Source organism: Vulpes vulpes, chromosome 16 (assembly GCF_048418805.1).
Source record: "Vulpes vulpes isolate BD-2025 chromosome 16, VulVul3, whole genome shotgun sequence".
In the NCBI taxonomy this organism is placed as follows: domain Eukaryota; kingdom Metazoa; phylum Chordata; class Mammalia; order Carnivora; family Canidae; genus Vulpes; species Vulpes vulpes.
The window spans coordinates 65,848,345-65,866,563 of record NC_132795.1 but is presented as its reverse complement, the minus strand read 5'-3'; the positions used below and the strand labels follow the sequence as shown (position 1 = coordinate 65,866,563).

Here is an 18,219-nt window from a genome sequence, read left to right as displayed (position 1 = left end):
GATCCATTCAGCACACAGCTCACTTCTAGAAACCAGAGGGCTATATATTTGCTAGTTCCTCCCAGCAATGCATTATAGTGCCCACACCAGCTACTCAGGGTTTTAGGATTAAGGTACGAGCTATAATCCTAGGTCCATAAATAAATCAACTCTTTTCTCCACTGAACTAACCAGGGAATATTTCCAAAATGGGGAGTAGAGAAGAAAGCAGCAGAGATGTTGATCTCAATAGAAAAGAACTTAAAAGGTATCAACTTGCATTTAATTAGTAAGATGAAGAAAGAATCAGAAGTGAATGAATGTGGAGTTATTCTAGAAAAAGGCTGGAAAAACCTCATCAAATTTACAAAAGTCAAACCCACACACCCAGCAGGGGGAAGCTCACTGGGCTATGCAAGGTTGCAACAAATCAAATGCTTTCATCCTCTGGACTTCTCTGTCCTTGAGAATAACCTTCCAGAACACAGCCTAATAGAAGCTGTGTTCTGCAGACAGGAACTGGCCAGCACCTACACAGGTCTGTTTGTTTTGATTTTCCATTTCAACTGTAACCTTTGGTGCTACAGGATAATACCTCTGACCAGGTAAACTTGCTGGGATAGCCACCATGCTTTTCTGGAAACTCCAGGTCTCAAACTCAAATGAAAGAAATATAAATCCAAGGGCTCATTCAACTTCAGACCTGCTCTCTTCTCACATGCTGGCATCTTCCGGAGTTTGTGTTCTGCTTCATCACGACACAAAGACCACCTCCAACTCAGTCCATCAGCCCTCATCCCCTGGGATCCTGCCAAGACCCCAAGTGGGAGGGCGGACCTCAGCAGATACTGACACAGCTGTTTATGGTGGCAGTCCAGTTGAGTGTTCACATACACATGTTGGAGGAAAGTATAATTACTCTCCATCTCAGGCCTGTGTCTGATCCACAGCCTACTTCCCTGAATGCAAACCCAGAAGGTGCCCACCAGGCCATGATGCCTCTTCAGGGAGACTCTGCTCTGAAGGACCAATGAGCAAACACATGCACAAACTCTTAACTCACATTCAACGTTCCACCTGCCAGGGACAGGGTCCTGCCGACTACCGGTGCACCTGAGCTTCCACCATGGCACAAGGCAGGGTCTCCGCACATGCGTGCATGCACACACACAACAGTGATTCAGGCAAGGAACTGCCCAGTCACTAAGAATGGCTGGTTTCAGACAGCCCAGGTGGCTCAGCAGTTTAGCACCGCCTTCGGCCTAGGGTGTGATCCTGGAGACCTGGGACTGAGTCCCATGTCGGGCTCCCTGCATGAGCCTGCTTCTCCCTCTGCCTGTGTCTGTGTCTCTGTCTCTGCCCCCTCTCTCTCTGTGTCTCTCATGAATAAATAAATAAAATCTTAAAAAAAAAAAAAAAAAAAAAAGAATGGCTGGTTTCATAGTGTCCATAGTTTTGTCCCAGGTGGGGACCAAGAGTCATTCACTTATAATTCCAACTGTCAGGAAGTTTTTATCAAACATCAGGACGACTCCTCCAAGTTTGAGTCATAACAATATAAAACCAGTAGAAACTTTAGAGAAGGCAATGCTCAGGGCACCACGCCAAGTGAGCATATATAAACACAAGCAGGGAAAGAGCACGTGGCTTGCTCTGATAACTGGGTTTTGCAAATAGTGGCCAGGCTACAATAAACATGGGTGAGCTGCCATCAGAATGTCTCTTTCCCTACGTCTACTGCCCGGGAGGGGTGAGTGGCTTGATAGGCAGGCCTGTCTGATCAACCAGCAGTAACCCCAGAGATAGAGTGAAGGAACAAACCACTCTTCCCTCCTCAAATATCTCCAGAGGACAGAAAGGTTGCCAGGATTAAATGGGCTCTCCCCCAAAAGCTCTTTTTTAAAATGCACTCATTCCTTGGTGAGTACTATCTCAAGCCACTGAACACAGGATCACAGTCACCATCTTCACTGATGGCAGGCGCCAGAAGATGGAACACAGAAGCCCTGCGTAGGGAGGAACAGCTGCTGACCAAGAGCTTTCCTCTGCCACCCTCTCCATGCTACAGGCAGCCTGCCCTGAAGGGGGACCTAGGGCAAGGATGGGAGAAATAGCAAAGTGCTTCCTGGTACCACGGGCCTGGCTCTATGAAGCCTCCATGATTTTTCCCATGCTTCTGGGAGAAGTGCTTGCACATCACAAAAGCAACAGGGTCATGAGATGCTAAACAGTGAACCGTGTAATTCCCCTGTGGCCTCTCCTAAATGCATCCTAATGAGGTCTGCCCCTACCTGACAAGAGGATGGAGGCCATTAGAGAACACAGAGCAATCCTGCTGAGCATGACTCTCCCAGGTGCTAAGAAGCTGCAATTCACTGTTGATGGTGGCACAGGGACAAGGCCATACAAGGTCAGGGGATAGCAGTGATGTGTCTGCCTGCCAATCTCCCTCAATAGCCCTGCTTTGGCCTTAACTATCAGTCCAGAGTGTTCTCTGTGCAGCAGGTTAGGCCAATGCTCACAGTGAGGCCAGGAGGGGGGCAAATACTACTCTGTTTCTAGATGTGGGAAGGGCTTGGTGAGCAAGCGGCAGAGCCAGGAGCCAAGATGATGGTGGGCAAGTCCAGGCCCCAGGTCTTCACACCGAAGGGTGAACACTACCTTCAAACATTTGATTTGTTAGCTGCTTGTTGAATATCTATTTTTAAAAATATTTTCTTTATTTATCATGAGAGACAGAGAGAGAGAGGCAGAGCCACAGGCAGAGTTGGAGAAGCAGGCTCCCTGCAGGGAGCCTGATGCGGAACTCAATCTCAGGACCCCAGAATCATAACCTGAGCCAAAGGCAGATGCTCACCCACTGAGCCACCCTGGTGCCCCCGAGTATCAATTTATTATTATTATTTATTTTTAAAAATATTTTATTTATTTATTTCTGAGAAACAGAGAGAGGAGAGAGAGAGAGGCAGAGACACAGGCAGAGGGAGAAGCAGGCTCCATGCAGGGACTCGATCCTGGGTCTCCAGGATCACACCCTGGGCCGAAGGCGGTGCTAAACTGCTGAGCCACCCGGGCTGCCCTCAATTTTTTTTTTAACTAAAATATACATCTGAACCCTCTAATTTCTTAAAAGTTTCTGATGCCAGAGAATAAAACCCTCAAGGCTAGTGGACTTGGCCACTGGATGATTTCTGAGCTACCTTTCTGCTCTGCCAATCTACAGCTTTACAAATGGTGGCTTGTTTTGCAGACCCAGACCCAGCTGGTGGGCCATGGACTCCAGAGAGTCGTACCTGTGCAGGGTCGTGAGCTCCAATGCACACCAAGCACCAACCACAGCATGCAGACAAGTCCCCACATTTAAAGTCCCCACATTTACAAAAGCACTGCATCCAAGTGCACAAAGAAAATACACTTTAATTCGTCTCTGACAAATTCAAAGGACAGGTTTCTCCCAGTATTTGAGCATTCCTATGAAACCCTACAGAAGCCAGGATGACGTAAAACAAAGAAGAAATTACCATGAATTTTTGAGCTTTCTCAGACCCCCCCAAAATAACTTCTCTTAGGCTCTTCTGATACCCAAGGACACACCTTGCTAACATGAATAGAATAAATCAAGAGTAAGCTCACACGCTCCCACACAGGTCAGAGCCCAGGCATCCAGTGTTGATGCTGAGTGTGGCTCCTGGGGAAGGGGCTCAGGGTGAGTACCACCTCTGGGATGCAGAACAAACTTTGAACACTATTTTCATTTTTCCCATGTTTTTGTAAAGGTCAAAATCCTCTTTGGGTTCCATCTCATTCCACCTCCTGGAAGGAGACTCACAGGACTTGCATCTTCTCTTTCCCTGAAGGACGTGTTTTGAAATGTGTATGTGGGACAGATTTTTCTGGGAAATCAAGTTCTATTTCCAATACATTAGGGCATTTCCATATGTGAAAATGAACTCATTATTCTGAGAATCCTTTGGAAAAGAGAAAAATCTTTCTTTAGATCTTTAGAAAAGTTCTTTAGGAACAGATCTTTAACACCTTTAGAAAAAGATTATTTATACCTCTATTTACCTTGACTATATTCTCAATCCTTATTCATTGGATTTACTCAGAGTAAGACATAGCCGCCTACCATATGCAGTCTTCACAATGAAGTGACAATATATACTTAAGAAGGGAGGGGTCATGTAAAAAAATAAGAGTTTGGGCAGCACAGTTTAGTGCCACCTTCAGCCCAGGGCTTGATCCTGGAGACCCGGGATCAAGTGCCACGTTGGGCTCCCTGCATAGGGCCTGCTTCTCCCTCCGCCTGTGTCTCTGCCTCTCTCTCTCTCTCTCTCTGTTTCTCTCATGAATAAATAAAATCTTTAAAAAAAAAGAGTTTAAGTTATTAAAATAATGAATTAAAAATATGCCAAAGGATGATGGTTTGCCCTTCTTTCTGGTCATTCTTTTCTCATGTCTCCAGACAGACAGCATAAATTGTACACCTAAAGTCTTGAATCTACCATGCAATCCTGAAAGTCTGAATATTTAGAACTATGAACGGACCATGTCACAACACAGCCCCTTACTGGCTAACTACACTGCTCTAAGGAGCAGCAGGCAATTCCAGAGCAAAGCTGTGTGGACTGCTGGCTCTGGTGTCCTCACTGGGTGTGTGCTTCACCGGAGCACGGAGGCCCTTGGACTTGGAGCTGCATCTTCTTTTGCTGAGCCAAGCTTCCTCACCTGCAATGCCCCCTGCAGGGCCATCAGCAGCCAGGCAGCCAGGTGTGGGTTCAAACTCTACTTACAGGCCAAGGAGCTAAACACAAGTTTTGCAGCCACTTTCCCAACTGTAAAATGGGCTATTCACCCCCTACCTCAAAGGTGTTAGGAGAATGAAGTGTGATTAAACAAATCTGCCTTATAGGCTGAGCCCTAAGAGAGGCCAACTCACCCCAGGCACTCCTAGCCCACAAGGGCCACCCTCTGACTCCCCCAGACCAGGCTGTGCCCAGAGGGGCCACCCCCCGATGCCCCCAGACCAGGCTGTGCCCAGAGAGGCCACCCAACTCCCCCAGACCAGGCCGCTCCCTGAGGGGCCTCTTCCGACTCTCCCAGACCAGGCCACACCCAGAGGGGCCACCTCTGACTCCCACAGACCAGCCCATGCCCTCAGGGGCCATCCCTGACTCTCTCAGACCAGGCCACACCCAGAGGGGCCACTCCCAACTCCCCCAGACCAGGCCACCCCTGGATGCCCCCTGACCAGGCCATACCCAGAGAGGCCACCCCTGACTCCCACAGACCAGGCCATGCCCTAAAGGGCCACCCCCAACTCCCCCAGACCAGGTAGTACCCAGAGGGGCCAAAACCATATGGGCAGGAGGTGCTCTGACCCACTCTTTCTCATCACTACTATAAAATTCTGAGTAAAAGATTTGTTTTAATGTCTTAAATGTTTACATCTTTTACAATTTTCACATGGTGGTATCTATTTTACTTTGTTCTATCCTTATTTTTTCTCTGGATAGGATTATGGGTAACATTTCTTCCTTCCTGCTCTTCTGTGTTCTCATAATTTATGTTCCTGGCCACGCTTCCCAGGGCAGGAACACAAACACCTCTGAACTACAGGGTGCATCCATGTTTCTTTCTTCTCAGCATGGATCCTAAGGAGGGAGAGAGAACCCAAGGGGGTCTGGTCTTGGACCTGTGGCTCTCCTTGCAAGGGACGAGAGTATTTGTAAGACAAATAGGAGAGGGACGGTGGGAAACCCATGCTGTGCCTTCCTCACAGGCCTCTCAGAACTCCGGCAAGGGCCACAGTGACCTCTGTCCCAGCCCACTGCCCTTGGCCACACTGTCCTCACATCAAGAGATATAATGTTCATTTGTCTGCTGTGCAGCCACCAGAACCAGATATGATCTTACCACCCACAGGGGCAGAGGCATAGTCACTTCCTGACCTAATGGCCATCCTGAAGGAGCAGGAGCAGTGCTACGGGAAGGTGGTTGCATCACACAGCTCACAAGTCCCAACTTGCAACGAGAGGCAGGTGCTATTTCAGGCAGCAGTGACCATAACACCCACCCAGGCAGACAAGAGTCCTTGGGCAAAAGTGTGCTAAATAACGTAATGAGCCTAGATGAATCTACTGACTACTGGGTGCTATTAGCCAAGACCCCAAGCTTCTCAAAAACACAGAGCTTTTCTTCCACAAGGTCTTCTCAAACCTAGTACCAAGAGAGAAAGTAATCCATACACTGTTCCCACACGTAGAACTTGGCTCTACCAAGTAGAGCCCTCAGTGTCCCAGGGAGAAGCACATTATTCACTTGACCACCAATGTGACTTTTCCATCCATGCAATAATCATCTGTTAGGGGCTCCTGTGGGTGAAGCACATGCCGGACATTCCATAGTAGAGGTATCACTCAAATGAGTGACTGTCCTTCTCATCAGGGCTCTTAGGGACACAGGTACAGACCAACTGTATACACAAAGGGCTTCTAATGGGAAGACGACTTTACAGTTTTCAGAGCAATGCTACCTATGCCATTAACCTCCCAAGACCTATGTAGGCAGAAATGTAAATGCTGACAGATCCAGATTTATCTAGATGTTATATTCCTGAGCTCATGAGCCTGATGACATGTACAGATGCAGCGCTAGTCTGTGTTTGAAATGAATACCCTGGCTAGTGTCTGGATGTGTATCACAGTTCCTGGCATATAGTCAGCGCTCAATAAATGCTGGCTATATTATTACTACAATTATCATAAGGTCACATCTTGAGAAAATAGGTATCTCCTATAGACTCACCAGACTCATTTACAACATAACACAAGAATGAAAATACAAGAAAATAGTCCAGAAACTCAATAGTCTTTATACTTATTATGCAGTAAAATGTAACATGTACCCTTTAAGCACTCAGGTTAGTTTTCTCAAGTACCAACATACCCATCTAGAGGTTGTTCTTTGTATCTGGGAGACCATCTTAAATTGTGGGGTGAAGGTACTCTGGATTCAAGAATAAAGATGTCTTTTCTAGAATTGATTTATGTTTCTTAAGATAAACGGATAATGTAAGCCAATTGCCCAAAGTAGTTCAGAAAGCAATTAGTTTTTCCCCTGGCTGAGAAAGAAGAGAATAAATAAATACCTCTATCAGCACAGTATTCTATGAGTCTTTAATGTTAGTATTTCATTAAAAATATGAGGAAAAAAGCTCCTGACAACTCTCCACTGAAAAAAAAAAGGTGTTCAGGAATACTCTGCCAGACACATTGACAAACCTCTTCTGTTATGCAAAAGCACATGGCCATCTGAGCTCAACTGCAGGCGGGACCCTTGGCCTCAGAATGCTGTTCCCAGGAACAGACACTCAAGTCTCTAAGTCCTGGGAGCATGGGCCACACCATCTGACTCTAGTCTGCAACAATCTGCCCCCACATACCACCCCTTACCAGAGGGTACATCTGTGAGGATGTCAGAAAACTGGTCCAAATTCAGGGACAGCAACCGAGGAAAGGATGGACTAGACTGGGCCCTTGCCTGGAGACAGACAGTGCTGTGACAGATAGGTCACAGTCCAGGGCACAAGGAGGCAGAGCCAGGGTGGGAACACAGACCCTCCACCTCTCGGTCTCGTGGGCTCCTTCTGCCTTAACACATGGGTGAATGGATCTGCCACATGACGTCATCCAAGGGAGAAGCCCCCAGTGCAGCAATATTGAATAATTAAGAGATCAGGAAACAATAGTAAATAAATATAAGTAACAATTCCTAAAAAGGTTCAAATTACAGCAAATTCACTTTTATACTTATTAAATAACTCAAAGAAAACTAAAAAAGATATTTTGGATTTGGAGGCTTCAGGAAAACAGAGGCCTTTACTAACTGCTAGCAGGCAATCAAGCAATGGAGAAATGTACCATTCATAGCCATGTGGTAGCACTCCACACTGAAGAATTTATCTCCAGAAAATCATTTTTAAAAAAGGACATACAGAGGAAAAGCTGCTGATAATACTATGAAGTTACAGTAGTGAGAAAACTAAGCTTCCCCAGTGGCCACTGTCAGGCAAACTTCATTATGGTGTTTCATTCCTGTATGGTGCTCTGCATTTGATGGAACAGGTGTTCAGAATGTCTACACCCCAACCCCCAGAACATGGTTTGATACCTGCTTCATGTAGGCATAGCACATGGTCTCAGCAACGCGCTTCCCTTCATCGTAGCAGGCTCGCGGTCCTATGGGGTTCACGTGGCCCCAGTAATCCTCACTCTGAGGGTGGACTTCAGGATCTAGGAGTATGGGAAAGGAAGACCGTGTGTTCATTCAGTCATTCGCATTCTGAATAATGAGTATTTATGACGTCCAAGGCTGCTCTAGAAAAACCAAGGTAAACATTTACAAATGGGGAGATACCTATCAACGTGGCACAGGCCATTCTCCAAGTTTCAGAAGGATGCACTGCTCTTATCTCTCATATTAAGTAAGGACAGTACTTTACAGGGATAAAAAATAAACCAAGGTATCTCAACTACAAGTGTCCCTTCTCTTCCATAAATTGTTCTTAACACTTATTATACAGACTATATGGTTAAATGTAGTCTATGTGAAGGGATATATGGCTCCACTTTATATTTACAAAATACATAATTATAGTAAAGCATGTACTTATTGAAATGATTTTAAGAGCATCTCTGTGCAACAGGAGGATTTTCCCATGTGCCAACAAGATGAGAACAAACTTGAGAACCTCAGTGAGACTATTACTTTCCCCTTCTGAGTAGGGTGGAAGGATGGAGTGCCAGGCAAATGACTGCTTGTTCCTTTAGCACACATTTTACACTTCCCAATTCCTGTTTTTCTGACGTGTAAATCAATCACATTTTAAGATGTGCCAAGGGAACTGATTATTTAAAGAACTCTACCAACAAATTATTTTTTAACACAAATGTATTTTTGGAAAGTGAATTAATACCTAATGTATATGGTACATACAGTCATGGTATAGAATGTATAAATCTTTGCCAAGAAATCTGGACAATACACAGGAACTCTGTATTATAAATTCATTTCTTGCTTATCTTTTTTTTTTTTTTTTAAGATTTTATTTGTTTGAAAGAGAGAGAGAAAGAGTGGGGTAAGCAGCAGAGAGAGAGAAGCAGGCTGCCCGAGGAGCAGGGAACCCAATGTAGGGGGCTTGATCCAGGACTCTAAGATCATGACCTGAGCTGAAGGCAGATGCTTAATCAACTAAGCCACTCAGGTGCCCCTTTTTGCTTATCTTAAAGCCAAAATCTGACTTCAAGCTCATGGGAACAATAGGACCTTTGCAGGACGAACACATGAATGCACAGGCACCCAAGCTGGCTGGCCCCCTTCAGGAGGCCGGCACTCCTTCTACAGCATGGCAAAATCAAGGCAAAGATCCAGACCTCTCTAGCCACTGCTGTGGTTTAAAATTCTCTTAAGAAGGGAGTACAGTTTTACTGCAGGATGAGAGAAGAGGTCTATGGCAAATACTCCCTGAGAGAAGAAAGCCAGTGACTTAATTTCACACAGATGTAACAGATAATTGATAGCAGACCTTTTTTGGGGATATGTGACAAGAGTTGGGCCACCTAGACTCCAAAGAGACTATCATAAATTTGGCAAATGCAAGAAAGAGAAGATCGGGCACACTTGTGTGTCTGCCTCTCAATGGGCACCCTGGGCTGAGGTGTCCAGATGCCTGAGGTTCAAGACGAGGCTTTACAAAATCCTCACATGTTGTTGCTATAAAAGGTCTGGAGTTGAAACTAATTTCCAATTAATCTCCCTTTCTCAGCATGTTGGAGGCTAAGACATCAAACACCCACCCCATGAAGCGTCAGTTTACTGCACTGATCAAACACAGGAGCTGAACTGTCACATCTCAATGTTATTTAAGAACCCTAAGGGACACAAGCTGTCATCAGACATGCAGATAATGAAGAAGGTGGCAGGAAGATGATTGGACAGGGGTCCTTGTGAGAAGAAGGGGTCCAGTGAGAAGAGTACTTTTATATTTGGGACATTTAGAAAAAGCCCTTTGAACTGTATCAACACCCTCCTCTTCTGACACATGAAGCCAGCAGAGGAAGCCGAGGGGAATCTTCTCTCTAAAGGGAAATTTACCGATCCCTTGTAAGTCTTGCTACAGAAACAACAGGGAGGGGAAACGTAAGTCTACTCAATGCCTGCTCCAAAAGCATTGTGGTAAATGGGTTGGGGGTGGATCCTTTTAACTGCCGAGATTCAAGGTGGATGGTGCTCTCTACCTTTTCACAGGGAGTACAAAGAACAGAAATGCAGTTAGTAGAATTTCCTTGTTTCTGTAATTATTTTTTTCACTTGGTTCCCTTATTTAAAAAAAACAAACCACCTCTTCCTATTCTGCCCCTTCACTTCCTCATTTTTCCATCCCAAATAGTAATGTGCAGTAGACAGATTACACCATGTCAGAGCCTCGCTTCTGTTGCTTCAACTACACAGTTCTCCACAACCCCACACCAGCTGGCTGAGCACCAAATGTTAATCAGCGTGCACTGAACATGCAGCCTTCACCCTGCTCCGAACGCTGGCTTCCTTAACAGGCCTCAAGGGTGGTGAAAGTTGATAAAACAGGCTCAAGAGTTTTCTGGCACTATCTACTTAAGATTCTTCCAGAAATCATTGTATAACAGGTGAGGCAATCAGCACCTATCTCTTCACCAAGTGAGCAAAGGCCAACCTCCGAGTTCCCAGTGGGTCATGCTCACTGCTCCTGCTGCTAACACCCAAGAATGACCTGCACCAGCTAGACTGGCAAGAGAAATCCCTGATGAAAGATTTCCAGGGTCCTTTCAGAGCTGAATGGAAAAAACACTCTTGTGGGTTCGTAAGTGGTAGGGCCTTCCTGGAAAGGTGACAGGAACACAGTCCTCTGAGAGCGTTCTGGGGCAGGAGGAAGAGGGGTTCAGCCCCGAGAGCAGACCACAGAGGGCTCAGATGGTAGGCCTCTCTGCTGCCTTGCACACGAACAGAGACAGTAGGCTGGGACTTCTTACAATGGAATCCCGACTCATTTTTGACTTCTTCTTCACCTAATACAGTCCCCTGGGCCCAGAGCAAGTGCCCCTGTGGGAGTCCGGCTACTCACCTCCATACACCTCTGAGGTGGAAGCCAGCAGCAGGCGAGCGCCAACTCGTTTTGCCAGTCCTACAGAAAGCAAACATCTGATCAGAGAGGTAGTCGGCTACACGGCAACAGGGAGATTACATATGCACATGTGTGTAGCCAATTTATGTCATTTTTTAGCATCAATCATATCTGATCATTTGTGCACTGTGAACCATCGGCTCATAGCGCATCTACGTTGAAACCAAAATAAAAACAAGAGCAGTAAGAAAAATACAAATGAACCGTCAGACACACAGTATTTAGTCAGATACTGCTAAATGGAGGCAGGGCCAAATGGAGAATCTGTGAGTTTGGGAAGGTGCGGGCTTGGGGTTACTGCTGGTAGGCAGAAGCCAAGGCTGTTTGCACCTTCACTTGCACTATCCTCCCCACAAATGGTCCAGCTGCCACCTCCTCAACACACCATGTGTCACTGTGTGTGTACCCGAGGCAGTCTCCCTGGCTGGGCCCCTCCACCCCATTCTCCTGTCTCCTTCAATGCTCTGCTTCTCCAAAGTGAGCTGCCACATTCCTGTGACCAGCTCTGAACCATTTCCTGTATAAATCCCCCCACAGGTAGAACAGCCTAGAACATCAGGCTCTACGGTGGTCATGAAAGTATGAAAGTCCTCCAGACACTCTCAGATTCCCAATGTTAAGCAGTTCATCAGAGGCTCACAGCCCTAAGGCAAAGAAACTCTTGCCCTTCAGTTAACCTGAAGGTACTCCCCCACGGTGCCTCCATGCACAGATGCCACCAGGCCCAAGGGCTGGCTGTGCTAGCGCTGTGCTTGGGGCAGAGGTCCAGCAAGGCACCCGTGAAGTGCTGGGGAAGGAGCTGGGTGGGCACACACAAGCTGTAGGCACTTCTACGGAAGCTGGGTGACTAGAAATGCCCTAGCATGAGGGGCCCCAGGGGTGTGGGTGAGGTAGCACCAGGAGGAAGGAAGCAGGGAGCCATGAAGAGTGAAAATGTGCATCAAGAGCAAGAGAACAGGGCTGCAGAACAGTAAGGAACTAGAAATCGTCTGTGCCAATGCCACGATGCAATGCAACACAGGACAGAGCAGGACATGGAATTTATAGGCTTTGTACTTTATCCCATAGTAGCTCTAGTTTCAAAAGGAAGGATCCTGAGGTGTTTTTTATGGTCAACTTTTGAAGTAACTGTAGATTCAAATGCAGTCATACAAACTAACAGAGAGGGATCCTGTGAACCCTTTACCGAATTCCCTCAACAGTAAAACCCTGCAAAATTAGAGTATGATGTCACAAGCAAGACAGTGACATGGATACACTCAGGACATGAAGCATCTCCATCGTCACATGGACCCCTCAGCAGGGGAGCCAGGGGAGCCCATGGGCACTGCTCCAGTGCCTGGTTTATGCAGACTGGACAAAGGAGTCTCATCTTGAAGAAGCCGAGCACGGGCCCAGAGAAATAGGGAGGCACAGCGAGGGAAAAGTCCCACTGGGAAGGGGCCAGGTGGGGTTCGTTGCATCTTATCTCAAGTGCAAAATGAGTAAAGACAGCACTTCTCTCCATTCAGCATAAGAAGTCTTACTTGGGTCTTTGTGGCCTAGCAACTCCCCGTAACCTCCCTGCCCCGCCCCCTGCCCATTTCAGCTTTTTGTCCCTGTAGCCCTGGAAAGCAGTTTACCATTCCTCTTCAAGACTTCCAGACTTCAAGACTTGGGCCATGGCTCAAGAGTCCTCTCCACCTAACACTTCACTGGTACCTCCCTTCTGGAAGGGTCCCTTCCTCACTGGTATGACTGGTGCCCAGGACTGTATGTCACCTCCTGCAGGAAACACCAAGTTCCCCAGCAGAAGAGCCTGAGATGATCCTTATCTGAGGACAGGAAGGTGTCCTGGGCACAGTGATTAGTATTCATTATCATTATAAACATCTGACTTAGAGGCTTTTCCTCTGCTGCATCTAGCTCAGGTACAAAGGAGGTGGCTGGGGAAGCAGAGAGTGTGTGTGGGCAGGTGGCAGGAATGGGTAGGAAGCAGCTCTACCAATGTCTTACCTCTGAGCAGAAATGGGGACTCTGTTTTGTCTGGCGGCCAGGGCAGGGGTTGCAACAAAGAGAACAAATGCCCTTTCTAGACTAGAAGAATGAATCATTTTACTTCACACAGAGCTTGACCCCCTAGAGTGTTTAGTCTGAGAGATTCGAAAACCAATCTCCGGCTGCCCTTTCAATCCCCTGTCTCTGTGCTTCCTCAATTAAAATTTAGTGCTGTGTTTCCCAAATCCATTTATAGAAGCTGTTTTAAATGTTCCCAAAATTAAAACCATTTTTCACTTGACATTTTAAAAAGTGGTTCCTTTTTTCTATTTTGCAACTAATCAAGCCCCTAGCTTTCGAAACCCATGTCAAACTTCAGATGTCTCTAATGCAAGCATTAATATGCACATGTCACCCACAGCTATAAATCTAAGGGGTCTTGTTTGTGAACGTGCATGGGTGGCCACTTTTAACAGTGCTCATGCCATCACCTTTCACTTCCAAAGTGAATACTGCAGTTCAGTCTAGACTCGGACATTCAGCTTGGACAACCCCGTCAGGTATGCCGGTCTCCTGCTCCTCCCAGGAGTGCTCCAGAAACCCCCGTGTGTGTAGTTCACACCAACCCAACCTCGGATCAGAGTCACCAGTGCCTCTTCTAGCCCAGAGGCACACACACCAGGTGTGAGGGGAAAGTGAGCAAAGGATGTGTGGTCACAGTGTTGGGTGGTCACTCCTCCTGGGAATTTAACTGAGGAATGCAGACTGGTTACTATGATGGCTGTGTTCCCCTGTGACAACTGATGGCTCATAAGGTCACTCTGAAAGAGCACGAACAGGGAATGAAGGAGACCAAGATCTAAAGACCAAGATCAAACTCTTAACAGAACTTCAATGACCTATGCTTGGAATTGTCTGGCGTATCCCTAGCAACAGCTGCAAAATAAGGAAAGGACAACTTACCCAGCATGTTTAATGTCCCGATCGTATTGGTCTTCAGGGTCTTGATGGGGTTATACATGTAGTTTGGAGGGGAGGCTGGGGAGGCCAGGTGGTATATCTGGTCAACTAAAGGAGACAAAAATGGAAGTAGGTGATTCTGGAGGAAAACACGAGAAACATTCTGAACTCCTAAGAATCACACTGAATGATCTTTCACTGAAGTCCCAGTTGTTACTGTTTTATTCTTCATAAGAACTAATTTGCTTTTGCAATTAGAACTTTAAACAAAGTCTAATTGTCTGCAACAAAAATACATGGGGGCCTGGTTATCTAGGCCTGTTCTCTAATGAGAGGAAATCTGATTACAGAGTTGACTGTTTGAGATCTATCCCAGATATAGTTCGCAAATCAAAATGAAGACTGATTTTTCAGACACTGAATTAAGCATGAATATTAATTTAAAGCAAACGAGGTTTCTGATTTGTAAAACCAATCTGACATAAAAGCACTAAAATATGCTTTTGTTGCTTTGTTTTCACATATTTTGTGTACATAAAACCAGACCCTGAGATGACAGTCGGAGGGTCATTTTTGTTTTCGTTGACTGATTATTTATTGAGCATCTGCTCAGTGGCTCAATAAATAATCAGTCAATGAAAACAAACAAAAATGACCCCCTGACACACTGGAAACCAACATTAATAATGAAACTTCAGTCATCAAATGCCTATTTCAGGAAGGACACAGGACAAGGGTGGAGATACAGTGACAAATCACCAGCTCTGGAGGATCCTGGTCTGATGAAGGAGACTAGGTGAGGAGTCTGGCCTCTAGGTGGACCTGCCTGTACAGAGAGATGGGCCAGGAGCTCATTCACACTCGGGTTACTTGGGAGTAAGGGTACTGTGAACCATGGAGGACAAAGGACAAAATTTCTGTTGAGGCTCTGAAAGGTCTAAGTGACAAGTTTGGTATGGTGACAGTGTACGAGACTTTAAATACCAGGCTGGACTTGCACTGACAATGAAGACTGTTGAGTTTTAAGCCGGAGGCATTTGAGAACATAGATTTTGACACCAATCACTAAGCAGCTGAAAACACATTATAATTATTATCATAATTTTGAGGGTAAAGTACTGTTATTCCTGTTTTACACTAGAGATTAAGAAGCTTGCAGATGAAGCAGCTAAAATAATGACAAAGCCAGGATTTGAACCCAGTTTAATATAAATCCAAACCTAGAGCTTTTTGAGCACTATATGGTACTACCATCAGTAAAGCTGCAGTAAGGAGGGTGGTTTTTAAAACGATGAATGGCAAAACGAGTGGGTTCTACACAACTCCCCTCATGCACAGGCATGCACTGTGACATTGCCACCCCCAACCCTTGCTCTCTTGGGTTGCACTGGCCACACAACAGAGAGGCCCCTGGGAAACAACATTTCCCTGTGAAATAGCAGCGATGGATAAGCATGTTTAGGAAGCCATCCCTATAGACCAGTCTGGGCTGCACCATTCCACTTCAGCTCCAAGCAAGAGAAAACATCACCACCATCACAGCAAGCCAAGAAACAGGTGGTCTGAAACACCCCTGCCAACAAGAATCCTCCCTGTACATGGCTTCAGCACCCATATAAGAGGGCCCACAGGTACTCCCCTGGTCTCCCACCCTCTTCCCATCCAGGGACCACTGCTCTCTTTTAGGTAACAGCAAATTAGGGGCTAGGTTTCAGAAATGACAGGCAAAAGATAAACTGGGAAAAACAGTCCTCATGGTAAATTCTCCAAAACAACTTTTTCAGAAAATATCCCCTCCCACCAGAAAGTGCCCTACCTCCCCACCCACATCCATTCACCAGCTGTCCCATGCTGAAAATCTCCGGTCATGCCCAGGATGGCATGGGAATCACTGCAGTGCCTTCTGGGGGCTGGGGTTACTCTGGAACATGATCTCCCACCAGGGGTGAGAGCTGAACAAGTTTCTTATCTTCCAACAAAGGGCGAAAGTGGTGGCTCCGTACAAGAGCATGATATTCTAGACTGTGAGCTTGGTCTCCATTCAATTCACCCTAATTATCTCAGTCTTTCAAGCCCAAGCACATGTGGGAGGCTCAATACACAAGTACCACCAAGATGAGGAGAAAGGGAAGCAGATGGTTATATGGAGGTAGTATCTTTGGAAAGGGGTTCTAGTTACTACGCAGGCTCACAGAACATTCTGGTAAATGATGTGTTTCTCCTATACCATGACCATATTTCAAGGGAGGCAAGAACAACATGTATAAGACTGTAGGTCTCATCTGCTGGATATTTATTTGTGAGGCTTCCCTTTTGCTAAGACTTCCAGCAAATTTCTGATGAGATTTTTAAAGAAGTCTTCTTATTTTAAAAATACTTCTGTAATACCATCTCTTATCAAAATCTCAACAGTGATTTTTACAGAAACAGAAAAAAAAAAATCATCCTGAAATCCATATGGAATTTCAAGGGACCCTGACTAGCCAAAACAATTTTGAAAAAGAACAAAGTGGGAAGACTTACATTTCCTGATTTCAAAACAATACAAAGCTACAGTAATCAAAGCAGTGTGTTACTGGCATAAAGACAGACACAGAGACCAATGGAACAGGATATGGAGTCTAGAAATAAATCCTTGTGTACACAGTTCAGTGATCTTCGACAGGATACCAAGCCACTCAGTGAAGAAAGGACAATCTCTTTAACAAACAGTGCTGGGAAAATGAGTATTTTTTTTTTTTAAAGACTGATTTATTTATTTATTCATGATAGAGAGAGAGAGAGGGAGGCAGAGACATGGGAGGAGGGAGAAGCAGGCTCCATGCCGGGAGCCCGACACGGGACTCGATCCCAGACTCCAGGATCGCGCCCTGGGCCAAAGGCAGGCGCTAAACCGCTGAGCCACCCAGGGATCCCCGGAAAATGAGTATCTATACACAGAAGAATAAAGTTGTATCCTTGTCTTACACTACATACAAAAATTAACTTAAAATGGACAAAAGACCTAAACCTAACACCTAAAACAATAAAACTCTTAGAAGAAAACAGGGAAAAAGCTGCAGGGCGTTGGATTTGGCAAAGATTTCTTGGATATGACCCCAAAGCAAAGGCAACAGAAGCAAAAATAGAAAAATGGCATCACATCAACTTTAAAAACTTTTCTGACAATATCAAAGGACACAATCACCATTAAAAGGACAAACTACACAATAGGAGAAAATATGTACAAGTCATATATATGATAAGGTGTTAATATCCAGAATATATAAAGAGTTCCTATAAATCAACAATAGGCTCAAATAACTCAAAAAAATGGCAAAACACTTGAATAATTTTTCCAAAGATGACACACAAATTGCCAACAAGTACATGAAAAGAAGTTCAACATCACTAACCATTAGAGAAATGTAAATCAAAATCATAATGAGGTAAGGTATCACTTCACACCCATTAGGATGGCTACTATTAAAAAAAAAAAAAAAGAAAACCAAAACTAACAGGTATTATTGAGGATAAAAGAGCAAGAATCCCACTTCTGAGACCCTGAATGCAGGTCTCAAAGAGATATTTGCACACCCATGTTCACAGCAGCACTATCCACAATAGCCATGCGGTGGAAGCAACTCAAGTGTCCATGGACAAATGAACAGATAGACAAAAATAGTGTATACACATACACGCAGTGAAATACTATTCAACCTTAAAATGAAAAAAATTGTCACATACTACAATAGAACAAAGATGTACTTTGAGGATATTACCTTAAAGTGAAACAATCGAGTCACAAAAAGACAAATCCTGTAGGATTCCACTTATACGAGGTACCTAGAGTTGTCAAACTCAGAGACAGAAGGTAGGTCAGTGGTTCCCAGGGCCTGTGGGAGGAGTGCTACTGTTCATGGCTACAGAGTTCTAGTTTTGCAGATGAAAAAGTTAAGTTCTGGAGATCTGGTCTAACACAGTGAATTTAACACTACTGGCTGGTACACTTGAAAAATGGTTAAGATGGCAAAAAGCAAAGTAAGATACTTATAAGCAGTAAAAGATGAAAAGAGTATTAGTGAGAAAAGGGTTTAACTTTTACT

The 18,219-nt window shown here is 45.2% G+C and overlaps 1 protein-coding gene across 2 annotated transcripts in view; it reads right to left on the bottom strand.

The window, feature by feature from the left end:
- The window catches only part of UXS1 (UDP-glucuronate decarboxylase 1), a 93,125-nt gene that overhangs the window by 19,840 nt on the left and 55,066 nt on the right, over window positions 1-18,219 (bottom strand). For both annotated transcript variants that reach the window (XM_025992369.2, XM_025992370.2), the window contains exons 7-9: window positions 14,138-14,242; window positions 11,138-11,197; window positions 8,152-8,273 (exon numbers count right to left, since the gene is read on the bottom strand). In XM_025992369.2, coding sequence (XP_025848154.1) covers window positions 8,152-8,273; window positions 11,138-11,197; window positions 14,138-14,242 — 287 coding nt within the window. The remainder of the gene's footprint in view (window positions 1-8,151; window positions 8,274-11,137; window positions 11,198-14,137; window positions 14,243-18,219) is intronic.